The following is a 27,354-nucleotide window of genomic DNA, read 5'->3' as shown; positions in this document are numbered from 1 at the left end:
GGTGCTCAGCTCACATGCAGCATCTGTTCTGGAACTGGAGGCTCACTTCAGTTCCTATTAACTAACTGGTCTTAGTTCTAACCTTTGCTTGAAGGGATTGAGAAATAACCTGGTCCTCCCCTTCCAAGGTACCCCCTGAGGCAGACATGGGATCACATGCTAAAATCTCTGCTGATGAAAGACTGATCCAGTAAGCCTGATACTGCAGAGAAAATACTGATGCTACCTCAGCCAAGCTGTTCAAGTCAAGATGGGGGCAACACTAAGCTGTGCTAGTTCTTACCCAACCTCAGCGAATTCTCTTCCTTGCACCCTGTTGGTCAGTTCTTACCTGCCTAAAAAAATCGCCCTCAAAATGTGGCCACAACACACCCCAACCTCCCCATCTGAAGAGGTTCCCATTCCCACGCAACCCCTGTATTGACCCCTCCAGGAAGTAGAGCCGAAGTGCAGCGTTCCAAGCAGGAGCTGGGGAAGACCACCAGGGATTTCATCCTGCGTGGGAACACACTGGCACTGGAATCAGTCGGGAGGTTGGATGGTGCTCTAGCTGCCAGGCCAGGCATATAGCATCTTATCTACCTGCATGTGGCAATCACTTGAAATCATACAAGTCAGCTGATAGAAATCTGTGATCGACTGGCCCATCCCTCCTCCCTGGCAGATGAAGCAGAACTTTAGATATGAGAGGAAGAGAAATGGGTTATATAGGGTAGCCTCTGGGGTGCCCTTTATAAGCCAGCAAGAGGAGAACACAAAACAACAAGAAGCTATTCCTCATCCCGAAAAGCTGCAGTAACGCTACAGCACCTGTTCTGAAATCCAGCAGGAAGAGGACCAGGCTCTTTAGGGAAGAGTCTGTGGCAGCACACGGAGGTGGAAGAGGGTAAGAATCCCATTTCAGAGTCAACCATGCGCTCCCATCTGACTACTACTAATCTTCCCCACGGAGAGAGTCTCCTAACCCATACCTCTCATGTGACAACCCCTCCTGCCCACTGATCAGGGGACTGTGTGCTCTCTCATCAGAAATGCTGGGATTTTCCTACATTCCCACACTCTGAAGCTTAGCAGAGATTGTTTTATGATTTTGTAGGGCAGCACAGCAAAGCTGATTAGCCTCCAACGTCCCCGATCTCTCTCTTAGAAAGGGAAACGCAGCCGGCGGCAGCCGTACTTGAGTTCTTGTGCAATCGCAGCAATCTGCTCCACACGGTCCTGGTGAGCAGCCAGGTCGCTCTCAAAGGCCTCATGTTTCTTCAGCAGGGCCTTAATCTCTGACAAGGTAGCAGTTTCATAATCCTTCTGCTGCAACATTGCCTCCTTACCTACAGAGGGAGCCAAAGAACAGAATGAAACTCATCAGCCATGGATTCTTCAGGCCCAGGCCAACTTCAGGTTTACACCCACCAATGGCAGATCCATCACTACCCCAAATGCTGCCCTTTGAACCCTCCACAACTGAGACAGGTCAGTTTGGGGATTCAGACTTTTAAGTCTCAGGCGAGTGGTTTTGCACCGTAAGTATCAAGTGTTAAATGCCAATAGCACAGCTCATCCACATGCAGTCAGTCACACAAAGACCCAGCCAGCTCGCTAGCTTGGAAGGGCAAGCGGGACATGTAGTCACAATGGAGAGGGTATATTTTATGCAACGTAGTTTTAACCACACTGGCAGAGAGGTTCTTGAAGAACAATGAAGTAGGTGAGTTAGCAATGGTCTGTATTTCAGGCATGCACACCACACGCATCTATTTGCCACAGGCCAACCAGTAGTTTTCCAGCTCAGATGATAGAGAGGTACTGTCATTCATGCTCTATATGGTGGCCATTCTGACTCTATTATTTGTTTGTATAAGACCTAATTCAGTGGAGCCCCAGTTGTAGTCTGTAGGTGTTACTTCTGCACGTTATTATTTTCCTAGAGCTGAATCTCTTCTTAATACTAACATTCCAAATTATTTTTCTCCTCAAAAACATGAGTGGAGTTGGTGCTCATGAAAGACTCTTTCTCACTCTCTCTCTCTCTCTCTCTCACACACACACCTGACATGAGTCAAGCAACTGTACATAATATAAGCACCTCCCTCCTGCTCTACATATTAATCTACATTTCCACACACAGCACTCTCTAACCTTACACTGTTAGACCTGTCCAGTTTAGTAATCAAAATTGTGCCAAACTAATGGGAGAGTACTAAACCAACCCAGGTATCTAGATTAAAGCCGAGAGATTTATTTAGTCGTTATAGGCAAACAGTAAATTAGCCAAAAATGCATTTTTTCAAGCCACCAGAACCATTCATAAATTCAAGTTGAATTCAGCAAATACTTTCAGTTGAAAACAAAATTCAAAAATGTTTCTACATTTTCTTTCAACTTTTCTGTTCAAAGTGACACTTTCAAAATGAAAGGTCAATATGAATCAACAAAAAGGAGTCCGGTGGCATCTAAAGATGAACAGATTTATTCGGGAATGAGTTTTTTGGGCAAAGACCTCAGATTGCACCTCACAAAGTGGGTTTTTGCGCATGAAAGCTGATGCTCAAATAAATCTCTTAGCCTTTAAGGTGCCACAGGACTCCTCATGTTTTTTGGGACAGAGACTAACACAACTACCTCCCTAATCAGAATCAAATTTAGTTTAGAAACTGCCACTTCAGATCAACAGTCGAAGTATTCTGTTTGGTTTAAATTAATTTTTTTTCTGTCCCCCTTACTCCAAAGCAAGGAAAAAAATGAATACATTCATCTTCAATTAAAAGTAATGAACATTTTTTGGTTTGGCTACTGAAACAATTACTTGTTCAGCTCCAATATAGATGGAAAAGACCAGTACAATCACTTCTGTGACTCCAGCCCTCTCTAATCTTCAGACAGGCAATGGCCCATTTGCAGAAGCAAAATGCTTTCGAGGAAAGCACTGGGATCAGTATTACCATCTGTCCAGGACTCGTGAATGGAAGCTTTCTGCCGGAACTTCTCAGCCAGGTGGTCCAGCCTCTCTAGCCTTCGGATTTCATTCAACAGCCATTCCTCATAGCCCTTCTCAGCCTGCTCTAGGCCTCCCCATGCATTGTTTATGTCCTGCAGTGATGTAAAAGGTACAGCAGCATGAGAGGAAGGGTTTGGTTCAGACAACAGGGAATGTTCTTTGGCCTCATGCCTTACGCAGTCAGCCAAGCAGGCCATAGGCTCTCCAATTGCTCTACGGCAATGGGAGGCAGTATTTTGGCTCCACGGTCACGACATGTAGATTTGCAGCAGGCTGATGATCTGACTGGATGGAGTGTGTTTAGCATGTCCGAACCATGGAACCCAAGAGTCTGTGAAGCACTTCCACTTGCTGTATGTTATCTATGAACGCAGGGAAGTGTCATGAGAAGCAATCACATGGCCTCCTAGTACAAAACATCCTCTTTGATCACTCCTCCACCCAATAAATAAATAAATAAATAAATTAGTGGCCTCAAAACAGATGCACCCAGCTTCAACCTAATCACAGGTTTCATTGCAAGCTAGTCAGCAGTCTGACAGCCATACCTAATTTGAACACAAGAACCACAGGAACACCTCTCCCACCTTACCGTGGAGGAAAAGTCTGCGTTGCGATAATAAGTCCCTGGGAGCAAATATCCAAGCCTGGCCTAACTGATCTGCTCAGGATGGAATCCTGCCTACAGAGACCAGCAGTTCACATTAAAAATGAGGGTAGCACGGCCACACTTCTTTCCCTCACGTCTGTCCCATCTTCTACTCAAATACTGTAAGCTCTCTGGGGCAAGGACCATCTTTTTTTTCCTGTATTTGCACAATGGAGTCCTCACCCTGGACTGGGGCTCCTTGGCGCTATGGCAATGCAAACAGCTGTAGTAACCTTGATTTGGAAGAGTAAAGAGATGCCTTGTGCTCTCAGCAGGTCACACTCACCGAGACCATTTTCCCCTCTGAAGGCATGAATGCCGGCCTGTTGCTGAGCCGCAGCTTGGTCTGCAAGGTATTGAAATTGATTTCAAGTTGACACTTCTCCTGGACCTTGGGGGGCTTGTGCAGGCGGCGGTAGTCCCGGAAGTCCTCTAGTTTTTGCTGCATGGCTTGCATGGTGTTCTCGGGCGCCCGATTCTCCAGCCAGGGAATGGTACGGCGGATCCATTCCAGCAGCTGGAAACAGCAAAGATGAGAGGGAGGAGTCAGAGTAGCTGCAAAATCATTAAAAACTATGCCTCTTGTAAAACAGGGACTTGATTTAAGAAAAGGCTGCCAACCACTTTACAGAGGTAGCCTTAATATCGTATCTATCAGTTACAGAGTACTACACTGAGATGCCCTGCTACAGCACAGAATCTCTTGATGTAGTTAACTCGTTATTCAGTTCTGCAGAGTCAAGAGCAAACCGTGTTCTCAGCTCAAGCTAGACTTTTAACAGGGCTGTTGTTTTGGCTCAAAAATACTGCAAGCCAGCCAGTGTCTTAGGTCTGTTGGGGCTATGCTGTTGTAATCTCCGACTCAGAATGGGCTGCACGTGAGAAACGAAGGCCTCCATTTCCATTTTTCTACTCTAGCTTCTCTAAAGTCAGCACAGCTCTGAGAATAGTCTCAAGCAGCTGTGAGGGAGCCAGCAGAGGGAAAACAAAATGGACAGCTTCATGTGGAGAGGAGAGCTGGTGGCTCACAGTTCATTTTAAGATCCATTTTACAACTGTCCTTTTTGTTCTCAAAGTTCTTTACAGAATTCCTTCAGGTAGGCTGTCTCTTTCTCCTCTCCCCACTTACTTCCTCTTCTTGTTTACTGCAGCCTCCTATGATGTTTACTGCAGTCTTATACCTGTCTTTGAGCGAGCCTTCTCCTCTACAGCTCCTGCTATCTGGAACAGTCTTCATTTTCAATCATAAATCAGTCTCTTTCCAGACATTAGGGAATGCTTATTTCTGTCCTTGCCCATACTTTTAACTTCTCTTTCCCATTAGAATTTACTTAACGCATGAGAGAAGCTATACAGTAAAGTTGTACAATACTGTGCATCTTTTCTTAAAGTGACTTTTCTTCCCTCTTTTGTTGTAATGATTCAATATTATTAACAAAATCATTGTAAATCTGAAGGCCGTTCCACTCCAGTGGCCACCATTTTAAAGTATATTACAGTTGCAACGCGATATCGTTCAGAGTCTTTCATTTTTACTTTGTAAGGAAACACGGAGTGGTGTATACTTTGTAGTACCAGAAATCTGGCAGTAGGTTTATAAACCTAGCGCTGTGTTTGTACAGAGTCTAACACAATAGTGCCTTGACCCATGATTAGAGCTTCTAAGCTGTAATACACATAAGGCTGCCCAGGAACTGACAGTAGCATAGATACCTACATCACTGGCCAGCTTTTCATAGTCTTCCATGAGCTGTTCATTCTCCTGATTGACTGCCAGCACCTTGCAGATACGATTGGCTGCTGTCTCCGCCTGTCAAACAGGAGACAAAACGGGAAAGGGGAAAAGTATAAAATCATAAAGCAAAACTTGTGGTTTAACTTTCTGCTACGTACCTGGAGGGAAAGCTAAAGTCTCCCATTCCTGACTCTAGCAACCCATCTCTGGTCCAAAAGCAAATCTAGGCAACTTAGTTTTTCATTTGACTTTCTCGCATAACTGATGTTTTTCTCCTCAGTTAAGTATCTCTTTGAGATGCACTCAAGTGGGTTTGGTCTCCACGCTCAAATGAACAGGCAGCTAGTCCTATCTGTCCCAGGACAATCAAAATCCTGGGACTTTTCTGAAATTATTTCTACAAGCAGTGCCTTTGGGGTGGCCCAATCTATGGGACCCCAAATTTTCCTTATGAAAGCAAGAACTAGCTGGCATACTGATGCCGTCTCCATCTTGCACACAGCTGCTCAAAGCCACAACTTTAATACTTGGTCTTCGATCTCTGAGCACTAGTATGCCAGGTGTCAACCTGGGGAAGCTTTTTAAAATACGTTAAACCTTAAGGAAGTGCTCTTTATTTGTATTTGATCCCCACCTTAGACTTGAGTCTTTCCCTGATTTCTAAGAACATAAGGTTTTTTCTTCCCCTTTCTTTCCTTACCCCAAAACTGGCCTTTCACAGTTGAGCTCCCTTCACCACATCCTACAAAATGCATTCTTTGTGATCTCCTTTACATGCAATTCCATCTCAAGGCATAGAAATGTCTGATGCAGCATATCCATCCTCACCAGCTATTCAGACCTACACTTATCTGGACACTTATGGTTCAGCTAAGAGTGAGACATTTCCTTCCATCTGGCCCAAATTTGGACAGTAATCTCTTGGCCTCGTTCCCCAAATCAAATTTATTGAGTAATAGTGTAGCATAAGTACAGCTGCTTTGTGCAGGGAGACCAGACATGTTGAAACCTGGGTCAAGGAATGGAAATCCAAGCAGCAAACTAAGGTCTGAACACCTGAGGTCAGGAGTACCGTATTAAGTACATCCTATCGATGACAACACTTGAAATAAGAAGAAAGGCTTGTTCTCTGGGCACTGTTTGCTCATGGATCTGCAATAGCCCCTGTGAATATAAAGGAGAACTAGATCCTACTCCAGAGGCAGAGTCCCTGGAATAACATCTGCTCTGCAGGCAACTGAAGGGCCATTTTCTTTCTGGCCCAGATAGCAGTGTACTAGAAAGCTACCATCATCATCATCATCATCATCTCCTCTTTCCACCAAAGCCCAAAAGAGTCTTATCATCCTATGTCCACAGCAGGGGTGGTATCTCTAGAGAGCTGAGGAAGCTGGGATAGGATTTCCTATAGAGGATGTCAATCCCAACTCCTTAAATCGGTCGGGGGGAGAGGGGGGTTGTCAATAGGGAGCTGTTGTTGAAAATGCAAGGTGTGAGCACATGTGGTGTCTCTACAGCTTTCACATTCGGTAAGTTACACCATTCTCTAGATCGGCAAGTGGAACAGACACCAAATGTGATTGTGGGGGTACAACCGTGACGCAGTAAACACACCGCCATTGAATGAGCTCATAACTGGCAAGTGTAAACGTACCTCTATTTTTAAAAGGCATTTTATATTTTGTATTCAGCCCGTGATGTCACTGGAGAACAAAGCTTCCACTTATTGCGGCTGATGTGACGCGGCAAGCATAGTAATGAAAATCATTAGCTCCCAAAATGACACACGAGTCAGAAAATCCCAAAGGAACTGGTGATCTTAGTCACTAGGAAGAAGCTCAAAAAATGTGTGTTCAAGTCACCTCTCCCATAAATAAATCAGGCCAGCTAGTGTGAATACGAGTATTAGCTATATTAATAAGAACATGTAGAAATGATCTGTTAAGGGGAAAGAGCTGTTTCACCAAAAACCATAAATGAAAAGGGCTCGGGACATTTTAACATGTCAAAGTGTGCTCGTTTTAATTTTAACTTCCTCTTGGCTGGTTCCAAAGGCTAATTTTTGTTCTCCAGATGGACTTTACAGAGGACACATCCAGTGAGGTCTCAAAGAAATATTGAGTATCCCTAACCCTAATTTGATTTGAGTGATAGAGAGAGAGCATCTCAATCCTCATAGGATCCTGGGCCAGGGTGGCTGTTTTTTTGTTTAATTCTCCAACCCTGTCATACACATGTGGCTGTGGCAGTAGCCAACTGAACCATGAGGATTACATTTTAAACAGGTGTATTCACATGCATTTGACGATGGTGGTTTTATGTGTATTTTTCCTCCTGTCCTCCCACATTTTGCGTGTCTGTCTCCATACCCAAAAGCTTTCAGAACGTCAGCAACTAAAATATTGTTTCTCTAACCCCAAATGCCAATGGTTAGATTGCTTGGAAGACTGTTTCTTTCTCCCCTACTCCTTCCTTCCTTCTCTGTGGCCCTGCCTACAGTAGATTTCTCGCTAAAACATCCTGCTACTACAAGCAACAATGGGAGCATTGCAGTAGACGAGGTGTTACAACTCCATGCAGGCAATACATTGTGCTGACTTGCCTAATCAGGATTAGGCAACAGATTGTTTCATGTGGTCTCCATTTGTGCTCCCACCAGAGGAGCAGCAACAGAGATGGCAGCAATGGATTATTTTAAGGATACGAATGGAATGTAGCCACGTTCTGTGTAACGTCTAGACAGCCTTCCATACATTCCTTTACAAAGGGAATGTTTATGGACAATTTGCTGCTCCTGAAAGGTCTTGGGCTGACAGTCCTGGAGACTCTAGCCACAGAGCAGACACAGCACAGGCAGTGGCATCAACATCACCTCGTCTGTGTCTCAACCCTGGCTTTGAGAACTGGCCCCTGTAGGGATGAAAGGGGAATGATATTTGTGGCCCTTCTAACCCTGGGTCTCCCTGCTGAGAATGTCAATAAAGTGATCTAGGACCACAATGGTTTATGTGATGTGGCCACCTCTCTCTGACTAACCTATGCTCCTGAGAGCACCGCAGAACACAGCATACTAAACACACTTTGTAAAATGGCAAGAAGTTATTTAAAAAAAAATTCACTGCAGAAATCAAATTTTACAACATATTAAACCCAACCAGTAGTTAAAACACCCATGCAGTTTAGTGTTGTGAAAGTTAGAAGCAGTTAGAAAACAAGCAAACCAACCAAAGCAAGTATATGTATTTATATAAAAATCATTTAAAGGAAAAGCAGCCATCCACACAAATGTCATATCAGGCTGGGGACCCTGTACCTTTAAAGACTCAGTATAAGAGAATGAAAGAAGCAGAAAGCTGATCATGTGACCTCCCCTTCAGGGCCGGTAGCAGTAATGAGAAATCTGAATGAAAAATGGAGCGACATCACAGTAAGTCACCTAATCCAGTAAGAGACGGCAGTGCTTAAAAAGACACTTTGTGCTCCTAGACCTAGTGAGACTCATATTCATTAAACACTCTCTATGGGCCCTGTATTTAAAATCTGTCACTCAACAACTGGCTAATATAGGATTGGCCCTGGGAGAGCTTCAAAAAGGAGCTATACCCAACCTTCCAGTCATAATTAAGTTGCCAGCAAATTGACAATTTAATCCATTTTTAATCCCCTTTATAAACCAATTAGACTACATGGGATTCAACTCTTACTAGCTAAGGAGCTAATTCTCTGACTCTTACTCTAATTACTTGGTTCAGACATTGTGACAGTAGAAAATGTTTGTTTACAGTGTCTATAGAAGCTCTGACACCAGCACTAATTGCTGAAACGGGCACAGGAGCTGCTGCAAATGCTTTCAAAGGATGGAGCAGGATGGGAGAAGAGGAGAATAGGATTGAGGGGAAGCACCTGAAATGCCATGAGAAATCTAGCCAGTTCTTTCACCTTCTAACTATATTTGACCTTTGCCATCAACTTAACTGGAAGTCTGGCATGGGCTCTGGGAGAATGGTCTTTATGGGAAAGCATCAGGTGACTTGTATTCTACTAAGTCTACGATGAAGACTTTCAAATAATTTGCCAGCCAGCATTTTTGCAGACAAGCCACAACTAAACTTATATAAGTCAAGTAGGTGAACTTAGTTCAGCTCTGTCCAACTGCCGTGCCACATTTGCAATTTACGAGGAACCAGAGAGCTGCCCCTATTTTGTATAAAACAGAGCAGGTCACAGCATACAAAGTTCCATCTTGATCTCAAAAAAGCTGTACGGTTCCAGTATGTGAAGAGCTAGGTTGAACCAGCCAACTCTGGCTGGTATCACTGTATAAAAACTGATGCTGGCTACCATCAGCACTGATTTATATAAATTAGGTGTAGCCCTGAGCTGGTTAATAAGCTGACAGCCTGGCTCTCGTTTGGGACAAGAGTCCTTTATAGAAAGTGTGAGACAGAAGGGAAATCTTTATCCTGTTTGTAACAAGTAAATTAGAGATGAGACTAGAGCTCAGACTTTGGAATGCATTTCGAAAGCCCCTAGCCTGAATCACATAGCCCTTGAAAGGGGAGGAGAGGATATTTACATTGTATTACATTTACACTTAACGGTGTGCAATGCTTTCGTCCTATGAAAAGGATTGCTAGAAAATTGGCATTTTATAAAATAACCGTTGCTCAGTGGGAGGCAGGGGGGTGCAGAAAGTCCAGTATCAGGCAAACTGGCTTGGAATAAAAGCAGTGGAAAAACAACAAAGAAAATATTGCAGAAGATAAAGAAGTTGACATGGTGGGTGGTGGTGGGGGGAAAAGGTGGTTTGGTGAAGGGAAGGTAATGAGCCGGAAGGAAAGAACAAAAGGGGGAGGAGCAAGGAGAGGCAATATGGGTAAAAGAGGGGCAGTTTAGGTGATTCAAGAGACTGAGTAGGGATGAAACTAGCAGCTGGAACACTGGTTCAGGGTGGGATATTATGAGCTCCTTCCTCCTAGGCAGCTCACAGATCTTTGGAAATTGGCCTAGGAAGAAGCCACTGACCCACTGGGACCTCAGTATGGAGGGAAGGCTGGCAGCTGCAAAATGAAACCCTCAACAGTCCCATCTGAATCAGCTTTCAGAACAGGACTATGCTGACAAGGTAGAAATTAGGCTTGTCGCTCTGAGATACATATCATCCAGTCAGGAGTGATGGAGTACCAAGGCTAATTTCTTCCTCTTAACTTGGACAGTGAGGTCGTGCCCATCTGGGGGAGGAATCTTGTACCCATGACATGGGACTGGATACAGAGAGAGACTGAAAAGAGCGAGCTGATATATGCTTAAAGAGCACTTTCTGAATCCATTGTTTCCTCGTGTAACTGGATGTGGTGCTCAGTGCAGAGAGAGCACCAGATGCCCTGCCTCTGCGTTCAGTTGACTGTTGGTTTGGGATGTTTCTCAGAGTTAAGTGTTGGGGCTGAGGGGGCAGGGAAGAGAAGAGGGAGGGGTTTTTTTTAGGAGTAAAGTCTCACCTTCTGCGCACCTGAGAAGGCGTGGTAGTAACATGAAACATAGGTCATAATGGCCTTCTCATCCGGCCTTAGCGGGCCTATAATATCTGTGCAAAGAAGGAAAAGAGGTTGAAAGGATAAAGTAAGAAGCAGCACATAGAATAAAATAAAACAGTCATGGGTGGAGTGAGAGAGGGGGAGAAAACGTCCCATCATGCATTGCAGGATAGGCCAAATAGATTTCCATGCGGAGAGCTGGGAATTCGGATCAGAAAGTGACCAGCAGGGTTGGCTCCGTGGATCAAAGTGGCACCACCCCTTTCTCCTCCCAACCTCCAGTTCTTGTTCCTTGTCAACATCCAAATTACACAGGCACAGCTGCACAGTCAGTCTCAATAAGAATAAACAAAACTGATTTATTGCTGTAGCATTTCAAGGGTCTGCTCTGTGTACTTTAAGTGGCCAGGCCATTGCAGAGATCAGACTGCCTTCCTGCAGAATGGATTTCCCACTCTGCTTGAGCATGCACGACATAATCCTCTGGAACTGAAGCAATAAGATTTGTTTTGAGTATGAGGGAGATTTACCAGGTCTCACTTAGAAATATTTTCTTGAAGTAACTATATGCCATCAGGCAACTGTTCAGCAAAACACTGCGAGCGCACATGAGGGAGGAAAGAGAAAGAAAAAAGCAGGTGTCCCAGACCCAATACGTGGTGCCCTCTATGGCACAAACCACAGCACAAGAGGGTTTGTCGAGTACATTTTTAAACCCTCCCTGAGGTCACTGTGTAAAAAATGAACAGGTGTTATGCTGCTTTGTATTTGGGATTAACTCTCCAATGACTCTTTTGGTCTAAGAAATACTTCCAGCTGCCGAAGGAGTAAGGGAAGAGAATCAGGAAGAATTAGAGACCCTGTAACTCAGGTGTAGTGACTGCGTATTAGGGTGAATACATGTGTTGACTTTGCCAGTCTGTGCTTTCTGAAAATTCCTGCCCAGCCACGTTCCCCACCCTCGTAAAAAAGTGAGTCGTCAGAAATAAACACCAATGGTGATACGCCGCAGTATCTGAAGAGCAGGGAATGAAAGCAACTGCACAGCAAGCTTGGTGGCCTAGCAGGAGACACCACATCACCATACTAAAGATCCTAGTCCTACAAGTCTGACAGGAGCTGGTGGTTAGCCTGTCAAGAGTCAATCTTGACAGCAGAGCTCCCAGTACCACAGGATTAATGCACATGCAGAAGCCCTGTGGCTCTGCTGTACGCTGACTTGTAGAGGTACACTCTCTCTCTCCCTGCCCCCAAGATATTATATTTGGGACACCACTTTGAACCAACAGCCAACTCTACCAAAAATAATATAAAGATGCCCGTAGCTAGAGAGGAGAAAGAGAAAGAAAAAAAGGTTTGGACATTAGCAACAGGACCAGGTGCGCTGTGTGGAGGGAGCTTGGAATCCTGCGATACCTTCTGGGCTCCTGAGAAGGCGTGGTAGAAGCTAGAAACATAGGTCATGATGGCTTTCTCGTCAGGGCGGGCAGTTCCAACAATGTCTGTCAAAGAAAACCTGAAGTTAAGAGCATATCGACTGATGAGAAAAGAGCAGGGGAGAAGACGAGCCAGAACGGTCCAGGACACCTCGTCTGGGGTGTGTATGTGTCACAGCAGAGTCCTACTCTGCACACTGTTTGCACAGGGCTCCCTGTCCTTTCCCAGCAGCTGCATCTCCCCAGCAACCCTTCCCTCGCCAACAAAACTCCCAAAAGGAGGAGTAAACTAGCTCCTGGCGGATTTGATGGGAGCACTGTTGGTTTCACACTGCAACATTCTGTCGCTCTCGAGAAGGGCCCAGCCAAGGCAGAACTGAACTGGTAGGATGAACCCAGGAAAGGCTGTTGCTGTGTTTACAGTTATAGCATAATTCAGCTTCTCCACCCTCTAAAAGCTTGAGTTGATTTTTTAACTCCCTCTCAGATCACCCCAGCATAGGGATGACCTGACATTCAAAAGGTGTTAGGGTGCTCTAAGTCCCAGTCAATGGGGAACTCAATGCCTCCGAAGGTCAGGCCATCGGCAGTCATACTGCAGAGGCACTCTCATTTGTTCTGTCTGTTTAGGAAGGAGAGCTGTTCTGACAAAGCAGGAGAAATCCCTGCAGAACCGTAACCATCTGTTTCTATCAACCCCCAAATTAGACCAAGTGATTTTTCTGGGATAGATTCCTTTGGGAACACCTGGAGGAGAGACTCATGAAATGCAGCCCAGAAACATGGCAATTCCTTGGGATTGCCAGATAAAGAGCGGGCCAGTGAGGGAGGAAGCATGACTGCTACTGGGGCTGGGAACCCTGCATCAAAAAGTGTGCACAGTAAAACACTAGGTGTTCTAATGCTGGTTAACCAAAGTTTTAATTGCATGTACTCCACCCACAGAGATTTTTTATTTCACACAGGTCTTCATTTCTTAAACAAAGCCTGGAATGCACCCTCCCTCTTTAGAGCCAGCTGCCTTTGGGAGAACAGGCACTGGATAAACAAAAAGCTGGCCACAGTTGGAGCCTTCCAAACTGGTCCTCACACGTTTCTGCTGCCCCAAATTCATCCAGTTACCTTGTACAAGGCACTTCTGAAAAAGTGGATCCCTCCCTTTGTTTCCAGAACTGGTCAGTGTGGTGTTCTCATGCCTAACATTACTGAGCACTTCCCAGTACCAGACATGGTAAAAGAGAGGCTCGGAGAAAATCCAGAGGACACTGGCAGAGTCACTCCTCGCCAAATTTATTTCCCACAACCTCCCCTAGTCCTCAACAAATGGCTTCATTTATGTGGTGGTGACCAACTACACCAAAATCAGGCCCAGGATATGAATTCTGGAGTGAGCGAAGAATACGTCTTGCCCTTGACTCTCTCTTGAACCGCTAAGTCTAGATCTTGAAAGGCTACAGGGAAACCAAGATCTTAGGTAAATTTTAGACTCCTGGGAAGAGATTGGAAACCTTTATACAAAGCAGTATTGAAGCACAGGCTTCTGACTACGGAGATGACAAATTGGTATTGGGTACAAATGAACTCTTGTAATCAGGAGTCTGATCTATGGGAACTGAAGACTAGATCCAACCTAAGTTGGAGCCCTTTACTGTACCTAATAGGGAGCTATGGGCCAGAGATGGGATGCCAAGAGGTGTCAAACAGCTGGATAGGGTCAATGACACTATGACAATATTTGCAGTGCCTCCACATAATCAGTTGTGGGTTCAGAATTCAGCTGGGTGGCCACTATGAGACACAACCCAAGCATTACGTATCTCTGCCCACTCTCTCAGCCTCGGCTTAAAAATTACACAGCAGACATGGGAGAATGAGGGGCACAGGAGGGAGAGAGAAGCATGACAAGAGATTCAACCTTCTGTTGTAACCTGTATTCTGGTTATAGTTGTGCGGTGATAGAGGGGGCAGTCAGAGTGTAGGATGCTGTGGAATAATACATGTTCATCTAGAAGAAAGGGGAAATCTATCTGGAAAAATACATATTAAAAACAAAAATTGGATTCTACTTTACCTTCTGCATCCAACATCTTGGGGATATCCAGGTACTTCTCAGCTACATCGAAGGCTGTGTTTAGGTTAGTAAGAGGATCATCCTAGGAAAGGAAAAGATAAAGTGTTAGTGTCAAAGCGCAACAAGAGGAACAGTATTTATCCAGAACCAAACAGCATGGCTGTTGGACTTGCTTCATAACTTGGGTGCACTGCCAGAAACACATACATGAAACCACTGATGCAGCAGGCCCCATATCAGCTGAAACAAGTAGCTTCCTTTGAAAACAGTGCCTGGGGATTCAGTCATGTGATTGATGCATTCACAAGAATCACAACTATATATCCTTGATTGGTCAGGAGTTAACTTTGCAGACAAATTTAACGTAAGAATCTAGAGGGTGTGGGAATTCGTAACTTTTAAGGCCAGAAAAGACCATTATGATCATTTAGCTTGACCTCCTGCAAGTCATAGAATTCTACCCAATAAATCCTGCATCAAGCCCATAGCTACTGCTTGAGTTAGAGCATATATTTTAGAAAGAGATTCAATCCTGATATAAAGATGCATCAATAGGAAAAAATATGTATATCTCACAGCCTGCTTAGAAAGCTCTTAATTTCCCCTACTACAAGTGTAATGCCATATTGCTAGAAACAGTAGTGATATTTTACATCTATACAGCATTTTTAACCCCCAAAATTGTAAATTGCTATCTACATCTAGCACCCTAAAAATGGCAGCTACCTCTGGGCTTGCGTGTCGTTACCATCTGGTGTACAGTGCATTGCACAACAGCCGATTGGGAAGAGAAGGCAGTTTCTCAGGGCACCAAGAACAAATCCATACAACATTGTTTTTATTTTATTTTTAAGTTAAGATCCTGTCTTTTGAATGTGTATCTAACTTCCATCCAGCATAGAAGCATAAAAGATTAGGACTGGAAGAGACATCAGGAGGTCATCTAGTCCAACCCCTGGCTCAAAGCAGGACCAACCCCAAACAACTCATTCTAGCCAGGACTTTGAGGATGGAGATTCCACCACCGCCCAAGGCAACCCATTCCAGTGCTTCACCACCCTCCGAGTGAAGTAATTTTTTCTAACATCGAACCCAGATCTTGCCCACTGCAACTTGAGACTATTGCTTCTTTTGCTGTCATCTGCCACCATGGAGAATAGCCTGGCTCATTCCCTCTGGAACCTTCCATCACTAAGTTGAAGCCTGTTTTCAATACTCCAGATGTGATCTTACCAGTGCTGAACAGAGGGGAATAATCACTCCCCTTGATCTACTGGCAATGCAGCCCAGTATGCCATTAGCCTTCTTGACAACAAGGGCACACATCTGACTCATTTCCAGCTTCTCATCTACAGTAATCCCTATCTCCTTTTTTGCAGAATTGCTGATTAGCCAGCTGGGCCCCAGGCTGTAACACACCTCCACTTACCAGGCACTACCTGGACCTCGAAAACATCTAGCATATTTTTATTAATGTCTATTATATCTATCATCATCGCAGAAATGCACTTCAGTGATGGTGCCTAAAAGTCAGTCAATCAAATCCTAAAGAAATGAAGTGTGCCTTGAATCATAACATGAAGAAAATCAGATTCTAAAGGATCAAACAAAGGGTTAGAATTCCAAAGGCAGGTGTCATCAATAAAATCCTGTGAGAAAACATTAAGTGTTCAAACACAAGTACCAACAAATTAATGCCTCCCAACCAATCTAAGAACTCTTGGGTTCCAGATTGTTCAGTATTGGATTGAGCGAGCAACTATGGAGACAAGGTTTAGTTCTACCCTCTGAAAACACTGCAATAGTTGCACAAACATGGTGGCTAGTGCTTCAAAAAGTCATTCCGTTTGTGTGAAACAAGCTGCCCAAGAGGCTGGACCCCAGTTTACTAAGGAATCTTTATCACTGCATTAGGTGACTTACTCTCTTCATTATCACTCCCCCAGTTTGCGTGGCATCTGCAAGCTATCTGAAAGGGACACACACAGAGAGATGTGCAAAAATACTCTATTAGCAATACATTACACATCTAAAAGAGAAGTGCATTACGATTAACAATAAGCACTTCAAGCTCTAACTCCTACACATTCGGATACACACAGCCAGGAAAGGCCATCTGTAATAGCACCATTACAGGACTGGATTCCCAGTAAGATTACAGTACTGAACACAGTGTAAGCATTAGTGCAGACAAAACTAAAATGTGTTCAATGCCGTTTCAAAAAGTGGGAAGAACTAGTGGAACATAGTATTGGTTATATATTCCATGCTAGTTTTAGATGCATTATCTACATTTGCAAATAATTATTTTCAGCACTAGATAGGCCAGATACAGACAACAGGTTGCCAGGTTGCATTGCCAGCAACAGGTCGTTTTCTAGTGTTGCTAGACTACAAAGAAGCAGTCTGTACATTTCCCGGATATAAGTTAGAGAGAGATTTCTTCCTCCTGCTTCCATAACTCTTGGGTTCCTGCCTAAGGCTATGTCTACACTAGACACAGACGTTGACCACTGATACGCAATTTTAGCTACGCCAATTGTGTAGCTAAAAAATCAACTTACCAGCAGGCAACTTCAATGTCTGTCTACATGGAGGAAGGTTGACCCCTCCTTAATCCTCGTCACTCACAAGGAGTTCCGGGGTCGACTTTGACCCTGGAAAGTGCCATTTTGCGTAGGTGTGAAACAAAACACCAGAAGATGGACCCTGAGCGGGTCAATCTTCCGCAGAAGTGTGGTTCCAGCCTAAAAAGTGATGTTTAGCTGACAAAATGTGTCAACACTAAAGCTCTTGCTGTCACACCCCCCAAACAACCTGACCTCCACTAGACCAAGGTTGAAAATAGTTTAATCATTAGTCCAGACGGCACGTGTCTAAATTACATGCGGAAACCACTGTATGGACACATCTTGCATGAAATTGCTGTCTGCCATACTTACCCTTTTGAGAGCCTTAGCTACAAATCCGTGTTGTTCAATGGCACCATGTCCCTTTTTTTGTCCAACACGGTACGTTTGTACCTGTGATTGTATTAGTGCGTTTAGGTACACCTAAACAGCTGGTCAGTGTCTAGCACTGACTCAGGAGGAAGGGGATTTTAGGCAGCTATGAAGAGCTGCACTGTAGGATGGAGCTGAGGACTGGACATACCAACTCAAACATGCAACGTTCTTGCTTCCTTTCTGCTCTGCGGAGAAACCACGGTAGGTTGTGCTTGTTCAGCTCACTAAAATCCTCACTAGTTGATCCCAATGTCTGAAGTAAATCAGAACTTATAAAATACTTAGATCAGTTACTGGGTATGGGTAGGTGTTTCATGTGTTTGGCAAACTTCAAACAACATTTATGGCAGTATTTTTTTCATCGTACACAGGGTGCACTTTAGATCCACTGCTTGAGAGAGAAAAAAGAAAAGACTCTTGTTTCACTAAACTGCATTAAATTCTCAGCCAGCTTCTTCCATTTAAAAGCAAGAGTATTCAGAACTCCAACAGTGCTGGCTGCCTCACCAGCTGACTTGTCCCTGAGCTTACATGGCATTTTCCATTACTGTACAGAAACACCACGTACACTAAGCAGCATCACGTAAACTACCAGCATAACTTCTCAGTCATAAGCCACCAGGAAACAATGTGGCATTTGAATTGCACTTCTCTGGCACAGACCTGTCTGAACATGTGTTTTGAAGAGTGGTCAGGCTCAGCAAAACCTCCTTTAGGAAAGGGAGGAACAAAGATGATAGCTCGGGTGCATTTGCATATCAGTCAGTATCTACATCTTTCCTATGTAAAGAGGGAGAGGAATATAAGCATGGGACAAGAAGACAGAGCTTAGAGTAAGGGAACCTAGTTAGCAAGGAATTTACTATGCAGACATTCCTCCTGGGGAAGCACTGAAGGTCTTGTTTTGTGCAAAAGGGAACACACAGTGCAACATGTCTGGATACGTAAGAAAAACAAAAATGCAAGATTCAATGACCTATAGGGGAATGAAGGGGATGACCACACCCTTGAAAGCAAACAATCTAGTGTTTGACAAAAACTAGCGCAGGGATGACCAGGGAGCTAAACATGAGCAAACCTCAGCCAATATGAGCCGGCAGTGAGAAATGCTTTGAGGAATTTGTGGCAATGGTGCACAATTAGTTAAGTCAGTTCACTTTAGGCATGTGTTGTAGTTCATGCTTGCATTAGTTCTCATGAGCAGTGTAATCACACTATCTCTGGTTATCTAGGAGACTGTATCCCATCTAGGGCAAGTGGTAATGACCTGGCCTCAGTAATATAAACCTGCGTTACCACTTGATTGGGACATAGAGTGCAATCCACCCACACATTCTTCAGGCGCTACAAGACACAGCAGCCCACCTCCACATCAACAGGGGTCACCATGAGCACATCACACCTGTCCTCCGTTCATTGCACTGGCTCCCTGTAGACTATTGCACCAAAACGTTAGGAGCTTAACAATCTGGTCCTCTTGTACCTGAGAGATTGCCTAAAGAGCCAGGAAAACCACTGTGACTGCACGTTTACCTCTCAGGAACAACAGGGCTGCTTACTGCAAGGGTGAAGCTCATTCATGGACGAGACCTTGAAAATGATTAAGGGGCTGGAGCACAAGACCTATGAGGATAGGCTGAGAGATTTGGGTTTGTTTAGTTTACAGAAGAGAAGACTTAGAGGTGATTTAATAGCAGCCTTCAACTTCCTGAAGGGGAGCTCTAAAGAGGAGGGTGAGAAACTGTTCTCGGTGGTGTCAGATGACAGAACAAGGAGTAATGATCTGACGTTGAAGAGGGAGAGGTGTAGGTTAGATATTAGAAAAAACTACTTCACCAGGCGGGTGGTGAAGCATTGGAATGCGTTGCCTAGAGAGGTGGTGGATTCTCCATCCCTCGAGGTTTTTAAGTCCCGGCTGGCCAAGGTCCTGGCTGGGTTGACTTAGTGGGGGTTGATCCTACTTGAAACAGGGGGCTGGACGAGATGACAACCTGAGGTCCCTTCCAGCCTTATGATTCTGTGACATAGAGCTGTCTTGCATGCCAGTCCAAGACTGTGGAATGAAGTCTGGCAGATTTTAAGAATCTCTTAATATATTCATCATTTTCCAATCCAAACACAGCATGCACCTCTTCAACCTCACCTCCACCGATCTAACCACACACACACAGAGCACAGCAGACATACTTTTCTTATTTTAAATCCACATGCTGCAGGTTTCCCCTTGGGTAGACAGAAGAAAAGAACAAACGTGTGACAGATATTAGTCATGTGGTTTAACGCAGCACTCCCAAACCACAATGAGAGGTGTGACAAGAGAACCTGAACAGACTGGCACAGAATGAAAGCCTAGCAGCCTCCTTCTCTAACATCTCCAACACCTTCTAGGGCTGTGAACCCCAAAAAACCCACAGAAGAGTGATGTTTAAAGGAGTGAGGATGCCTAACAGAAGCACCATGACACTGAATTACCTCAGATGCGCTGTTAGCCAGGTGAGGAAACAGGAGAGGAACAGCTTGCTGGGGTGCATCTGGGCCAACATTAAGGAAGGCTGTATTTTGCCTAAAGATTCCACTATTTAAACTGTGAACATTGGTAAACCTGGCCAGAATAAAGACTACCCTGTGCCCTCTGCTTTTGCTGACTGAGATGTTCATGTTAGACACTCTCACCACTCTCCCTGCCTGACTGCAACCCTGACTCACACACACAGAGATGTCTCCCCTCCTCCAGTAAGCTCTGAGTCCCCATATCACAAGATGTTGCTATGGTAATTATTGCAATGTCACCAGTGCAAAAAAACACCCTCTATCACCCAGCAATCAGAAAGGAGTTGGAGGAGGGTGGGAGGAGAGAGAGACAGAGCACTTACTGTATCCATCGGAGCTGCTGAAGCCAGAAGAAATCCGATTAGTACGACTTATGTTTTCAGGAGTTGTCTTAAACAAATGAGGAAGCATTCAACATGGCAACATGAAGCTTATCCAGGCCAAGTTTATATACGGATTACAATATTGGAGGAGGCAATATACCATCATGCAATCTTTATGCTGGATGGAGGGGTCAGCAATGTGATTTGCAACTGGGTTAGCAGGGTAGGTGTGGGTGGGTGGGTACGTACACACACAGAGGAAGAGAAAACCCAACTCCTGTTCTGACAAACAGCCCCATGTCAGTATGCCAACAGAATTCACCCCAGACAGAGACAAGAACAGCAATCCCCAGCTGATTGCAAAAATTCCTTCATATAGACAACTGCTCTCCCTTCAGCCTCCTCCACCTTCACTAAGAAACAGCCTGCAACCCAGATGCCCTCCTCCTCACTGATCCTAAAGCTCTTGCAGGAATGAAACAGAACCTGGGGAAAGGCTCCAAATTCTGGCAGGAAACAACAGTCGTCGGAAGGCAGGTGGAGAAAAATACATTAGATAAACTGAATTTCAGATACAAAAGGAAATGATTGGAGGAGGGAACAATGGCCTTGTTGAGACTAGGGATGTTAACAGTTAACCAGCAAACCTCATCCACTTTACAATTACAGTTAACTGGTAGGGGCTGGAGCGAAACCAGAGCAGCCCTGAACTGAAGTAGGCCCGGGAGCACTCCAGCATGGGCGGAGCAGCCCTGGCCCATGGTGGGCCCAGTCATGTCACACTCCTTCCTCCCTGTTCATTGGTTAACTGGTTAACCTTGATGTTTAATCAACTAACCGAATGGAATTTTACATCCTTAGCTGAGAGCAGGACTTTAAAGAGCCATGCTAGCAACATTCTGGATAACACACTGTAAAGGCGTAGTATGGAGAAGGCCTCCTGCTATACACTCCATGGGCTTTAGCTCCAGCAGTTCAGCTTGTGTTAACCATAGAACCCTAGGGCTAGAAGGGATGTCAGGAGGTCATCTAGTCCAGCCACCTGCCTAAAGCAGGATCAACCCCAACTAAATCATCCCAGCCAGGACCAGTAAAGGCAGTGTCCCTCAGTCAACAACGTTGCTGTAGAAAAAATGCTACCAGAACACCTTTAAGTCCTAGTGTAGACAAGCCAAAAAGAGCCAGGGGAAGAGTAAAAGGCAAAGGAAAAATGGTGGTGAGAAAAGCATCTGGGGAAGGGAAAACAGCCATGGGAAAAAGGACAGGAAGCAGTAGACAAAGTGTGATGAATTTCTCTCATTAGATTTCTTCAACCTTCTTCAAGAAGGGCAGGAAACAAGGGAGGAGGACCAAGAGTTGTCAACCCCTCCCCAGACCTACTCCATCCGGACAGGACAGCTGCTCATTTTTATCCAGAAAAAGTTGTCAGGCTGCCTGAGCAGGCAAACTGCCTTTCCCTTTCCTCATAGCAGGTTTGGATTTGGTTTTGCTTCTAGCAGGGGAACTCTGTGGTTTCTCTGATGGATTTTTCATTTGCAGAAGGCACATTGTTTAGCTGCCTTATTTTTCCACTAGAAGAAAAATGAATGTGGTTGATGTTAACTCATTTTCTTTTTTTGCAGCTGTTGGGGTAAACAAATAGGATTCCACTCCTCTGCTTATTCACTGAGTGCTAACCCAAGATGCTAAAATGAATAAGAAATACAACTGACTGCTCTATAAGACAGTGAATACCTCAGAAGTTACTGAATGTACAAAGTATTAAGCATTGTACAGTTAGTGTTTCACACAGACAACTGATTTAATTAGCTTGTTCTTACTTGACTTGTTTGCACACTGGTCCTATCCACTTGCCCCATCCTTGTAAGAACCCAGATCAGCTAGTGATGGGGCTCTGTGCTTATGAGCTCTATGACTTCTATATCCAACATGCTCAGTTTATAAGTATCATAAATTCTTGCCCCCAGTGACCCCTGTGCAGTCTCATTTGGTTCACGAGCAGGCCTGGGTATAAGTAACTGCAATTTAGTAGACTGTTGACAATGCAAAACTAGAAACAGAATCCAGCTCACTCTTTCATAGCTGTGATGACTCAGGAGAGCTAACGGGTATACAAAGCAATAAACATTTCTTTCTGGTCAGTAAGACATCAGATCTGCTTCCAGTACACCATGGAGCCAATCTTTAGAGCAAGAAGATGCCATTCTTACAGAATCATTTCCAACTGCCTAATGCGCCAATCCAAGTGCTAGGAGCTGCCCAACAATACACAGAGATGACTAACCACTAGAAAGGCAGAGCATTATAATGCTTCAGGTGATGACAGAGGGTGCACATATGCCTATCTCCCTCTAGTTCTGTGAAAAGGTACCTCCAAGCCAGGTAACCTGCCCCACCCTTTTCACTCCAAACCTAACACTAACTTGCCTGGCTAGTGCATGTAATTTGCACAAGGCTGGCATAAAAGAATTAGCATCACCGAGTTAGCAAGTTTTGCCATATTGGACCTGCGCACACGCAATCCACACATGCTACAGGCCCCAGCCACCTATTACCCACCATTAAGTGACTGTGAAAACAAAATGGTAGTTAGGCAATTCCTTAAGCTTTCCTTATTGAGGCTGGATTTATTGATTTCTTTGCTTTCTTCCTCCCAGTCAAGATATTTTCAGCTTCAGATGTAAAGCTTAAGTTTTCTTCCTGCTTTGTCATGCTAGCATCAATCCCTCAGCTTCTACAAATCCAGGGTATCTGCTCCTTAACATAAATAAAGTTAAGACAGTACCTTTCGCAGCTTTCCATAGTCGATGAGCTCTGGGCGATGTCTGTGAATCAAAGCACAGAAGCCAAGGCCATCCTTCCAGCTGTGAAAGAGGCAGAAGAGAGTACAATTAAGTGTTGAGTCAAGAAGACAGATGGAGCAGCATGACAGAAGGGGCTAAGACGCTGGGACTCTGTATCAGCACTTTGGGCTTCTTAGCAATCTCTGCAAGTACTCAACTATGGACAAGACTCTCTTTTGCTTTAGACCCCAATCCTGCTCTCACCGATGTCCATGGTCAAAACTCCCACTAACTTGATATAGGAGCTGGTTCTTGGAACTGCTGCCTCTCTAATGCCAACTCTCACCACAGAACTTTATTGCTCAACAGAGTGCCCAGGCACTCAAAGGCAGAGGCAGAACTTGGGGATGAAGAACTTCCTAACTTTTAAATCAAACACGTTTGCGGAGAGGACAGCTCAAGGATGAAGAACAACAATCACTATCGGCTGTGACCAGCACTATAATGTGCCCTCCCTTTTTAATCTTCCCTCGCCCTCCCACTGGTCCTTAGCATTGAATCTGAACCAGTTGGAAGAAAGACAAACAAAAAAAGACCAATATCAGGGGGTCGACAAAAATGGATGATTTTACTGTATTATTTAAGCCATAAAAATAAACTTGTTTACAATGAAATCTCAATTTATTATAATCTCTTAAAATGGTTTAATTTAAACAATATGCTGAATCCAAGAGCCCATATGAAGAAACTTTAGCTAAAGCTGATATACTATACAAGGGAAAGAATCTGGGAGGAAACATCAAACTTTGGAGGCCAAGTTTTGTAAATACAGCACTACAGCTCTGGTACTAAATTAAGGTCCTGATCTTGTGGGGTCTCTGGGGCTCTGTTACTGGGCAAAAGAGACAAGCAAAGTGATCGCAGGCATTGGGATACAAACCCCTGTCTCCAGAAGACACCATCATCTGTGTCATCAAGATCATTCCCACCTGCCTGGTCTTACACTCCGGTTTTACAGCTTCTCCTGGCCTGAGTGCTGATTGACTGAGTTTCAAAATTATGTGTGTGCTTATGACTCCACCCATCATTCACTATTTTCTAACATGCTAAAAACGTACATTTAATATGAATCTGAAGATATTTAAGCTGTATAATTGCTTAAGTAAATGTATACAGATAGCATACCCTTCTAGGTAGCAAAAAGTATGAAAGCGCTGTTAGTTGCCAATCTATATATTTTAAATGGTTGCATCAACCAACACAAATTCATTTTTCCTTCCAAAAATAAAACTACAGTAAAAATGGAAAAGTTAATTAATTCTGATTATTTAAATTGAGGCTTCCCACTGATTTGTATTAATCTGACATTTTACCAATGATTACCTATATTTTGCCCTTGGAGCAGGATTGGCTTTCATTTAGTACAACTTACAAGGAGGAGGAAAAGGAAAAACAAGCCCAAAACAATTGGTAATCCTAATTAATTTCTCCTCCTCTCAAGTCTGTCTCTTACAGGAATATCCTTCACAGGTTACATTTTTCGTTAAGTGTTTGTTTAACCTAACTTTATAGCACCATGCTCACCACCTGGATCAGTCTCTCCTCCTCCTTTCTCGCTTCCATGGTGATATTTGCACAGCTCAACACACTCCAGACTTAGGCCATGCATACACTAGAAAAGGCTTGCTGGGGTAACTACACCAGGAAATCTTGCAAACATAAACTCAGTTTATACAAGCAAAAGAAGTGCTTTTGGTGGGATAGCTTAAACTGGCTCCCCAAGCAAAGTGAGCTGGAAAAGCAAAATCAACAGTATAACAATCTACATGAATACTTTTGCCAGTACGGATATATTGTCTGAGAAACAAAACAAAAAAGAAATGTTCCCTAAGCAACATTCCTGTACAGTTATGAGTTTCTAATGTAGACCTGCCCTTAGGAAATTTCTCTTAAAACTTGTTGTACGTTCACTCTGGGAAAGTGCCATTTCTTATCTGTCTACAACAACCGCACCTTCAGTGGCTCTAATGCTCCAAAGTATTTGATAAAGGCAGCATTTGTGGTCAAAGAAGGGACCAGCAAGCGGGAAAACTCGGTGCTGTAGAGTGTTTTGCCACTGATTTGCTAAAGGACACCAGGCAAGCCAGTAAGCACTGCTTTTCTCCAACATAATACCAGAGTAACAACTAGTCTCATAACTCCCTTGAGAAGTTAGTTATGCCAGATGCTGAAAGTGTACGAGCCCTATGAACAGACAGCCTAACACTATTTAAACCATGCTCCCCACCTTACCTGATATGGAAATTCTGAATGTTCACATTTTTGTAGGGGGCTGTCTTCCTCTGACACCATAACAAAAGCCCTTCCTTAGCAGACGTCTCTAGAAAGAAAGCAAAAGACATAGGGATTAACCTATTCTTTTCCCCCTGGAATCTTCTGATCCCTTGCATAGGCTGCAGAACAGTGTTTCCAATTCTTTCTAATCCAGCATCTTTGTTAGAAGCAGCAGTGAGGCGCGCCTCTGTTTCTCATTCAGCTTCCCTCCTCTAGGGGTCAATCTGTTATGCAGGTTTCTGAATTGTTAATGTTATTTTCCCCAGGATAGGTCTACATGGCATTTTGGGACTAGCTGCAACACCATGTACCCCAGCAGGAAACACCCTGGAGTCCAAGACCCATTACACATTGCCAGGTTTCACCTTTGCCCCTTTCTTTCCCTGCTCCTGTCAAATACTCTCCAAGGAGCAGGATATGAGGCATCCTCCCAGGATACCCATAACAAGCCACGAACTAGCGAGCACGGTAGAGCAGACTTCAGGGCAGCTTGGATCTGAGGGATTCCAGGTATCATCTGGGATACGTTCTCCTCTGATTCAGCTCCTCCCTGAAACTGGATCTCCTTTGGGGCACAGGACACAGCTACCTGCCCCCAAACCAAAACCACCTTCTCTCATTCTTAAACAGTAGACAGAGGCTATGAGATTTACCTTCCACGGAGATATCCTGAATGGCAAAGCGAAGGATAATGGTCCAGATCATTCCAAGTGTCATTTTAACATTTCCATCCACAATTTCTGCAGGGGAAAACACCACCATTATGTCATATGAAAAACTGACTAAGGAGACAGCAGATCTGAGAGATGGACGTCCATAGATGAACGTTTCCAGCTGCGTAAGGTTCCCAAGTTACATTTATACAGCCCTGCAGGCTTTACGTAAGCTTGTCAGCTCTACAGCTTTGCCAATACACCACACACCTGACCTGCAGCACCCACAGGCACCTTACATGTGAGTTTTGCATAGCTCCACTGATATACCTCAGTCTTATTACCAAGTCCATAAGTAGACGCTGACAGTCTAAGGGAAAGTTATATCAGTACCTGGTAAGGATTGCATTCAAACCACCACAGCTGTATTGGTTTAACTTCCCAAGTGGAGACTCTTACTTCTGTGTAAGAATGCCTCTTTCTGCATTCGCTTCATGTCACAAAGTGTTGCTGACACAGTTATGTTGACTAGGAGTGGGGGTGAGAAGCAGGCAGGAAATCACCCCTGCTGACACAGCTACACCAGTAAAATGCACAGCTTAGATACATAGTAACAGAGATAGCTGTGCTAGTCTATACACTATCAAAACAAAAGAGCAGTCCATATGGGCACCTGCATGGCCCCACAATATGCTAATATATTTATGGCTGACCTGGAACAACGTTCCTCAGCTCTCGTCCCCTATTACCCCTTCTCTACTTATGATACATCGATGACATCTTTATGATTAGGACCCATGGTATAGAGACTCTAGAAGAATTCCACAGAGACTTTAACAATCTGCACCCCACCATCAACTTATGCCTTTACTACTCCACACGAGAGATACATTTCCTGGACACTACAGTACAAATCAAGGATGACCTGATTGGTACCACACTTTACCGGAAGCCCATTGATTGCTATACTTACCTACATGCTTCTAGTTTCCATCCTGCATAGACAACTAGATCCGTTGTTTGCAGTCAAGCCCTTAGGTACAATTGCATTTGCTCTGATCCTTCTGACAGAGACGAAAAACTACAAGAGCATTACCAAATATTCATAAACCTGAATTACCCACCAGGAGAAGTAAAAAAACAAATTGACAGGGCCAGACAAATACCCAGAAACCAGCTACTCCAAGATAGAACCAAAAAAAGCCAAGAACAGGACACCACTGGTCATTACCTGCAGCCCTCAACTCAAAACACTGCAACGCATCATTAAAGACCTACACTCCAGA

The 27,354-nt window shown here is 44.2% G+C and overlaps 1 protein-coding gene across 8 annotated transcripts in view; it reads right to left on the bottom strand.

Annotated features, from left to right (window-relative positions):
• ACTN1 (actinin alpha 1) overlaps positions 1-27,354 on the bottom strand; it is a 128,916-nt gene that overhangs the window by 18,928 nt on the left and 82,634 nt on the right. For 3 of the 8 annotated variants that reach the window (XM_074997198.1, XM_074997199.1, XM_074997200.1), the window contains exons 4-12: positions 26,069-26,155; positions 25,374-25,461; positions 23,084-23,162; positions 14,421-14,502; positions 10,878-10,963; positions 5,362-5,454; positions 3,931-4,161; positions 2,940-3,087; positions 1,178-1,328 (exon numbers count right to left, since the gene is read on the bottom strand). In XM_074997198.1, the coding sequence (XP_074853299.1) occupies positions 1,178-1,328; positions 2,940-3,087; positions 3,931-4,161; positions 5,362-5,454; positions 10,878-10,963; positions 14,421-14,502; positions 23,084-23,162; positions 25,374-25,461; positions 26,069-26,155 (1,045 nt within the window). Of the gene's footprint in view, positions 1-1,177; positions 1,329-2,939; positions 3,088-3,930; positions 4,162-5,361; positions 5,455-7,033; positions 7,059-8,692; positions 8,780-10,877; positions 10,964-12,329; positions 12,416-14,420; positions 14,503-23,083; positions 23,163-25,373; positions 25,462-26,068; positions 26,156-27,354 lie in introns of those variants that run through there. The other 5 variants (XM_074997196.1, XM_074997192.1, XM_074997193.1 and 2 more) reach the window with 3 other exon arrangements.

The sequence above is a fragment of the Carettochelys insculpta genome, chromosome 6 (genome assembly GCF_033958435.1).
Source record: "Carettochelys insculpta isolate YL-2023 chromosome 6, ASM3395843v1, whole genome shotgun sequence".
In the NCBI taxonomy this organism is placed as follows: domain Eukaryota; kingdom Metazoa; phylum Chordata; order Testudines; family Carettochelyidae; genus Carettochelys; species Carettochelys insculpta.
The sequence above is the reverse complement of the archived record's forward strand: the minus strand, read 5'-3'. Positions and strand labels throughout refer to the sequence as shown.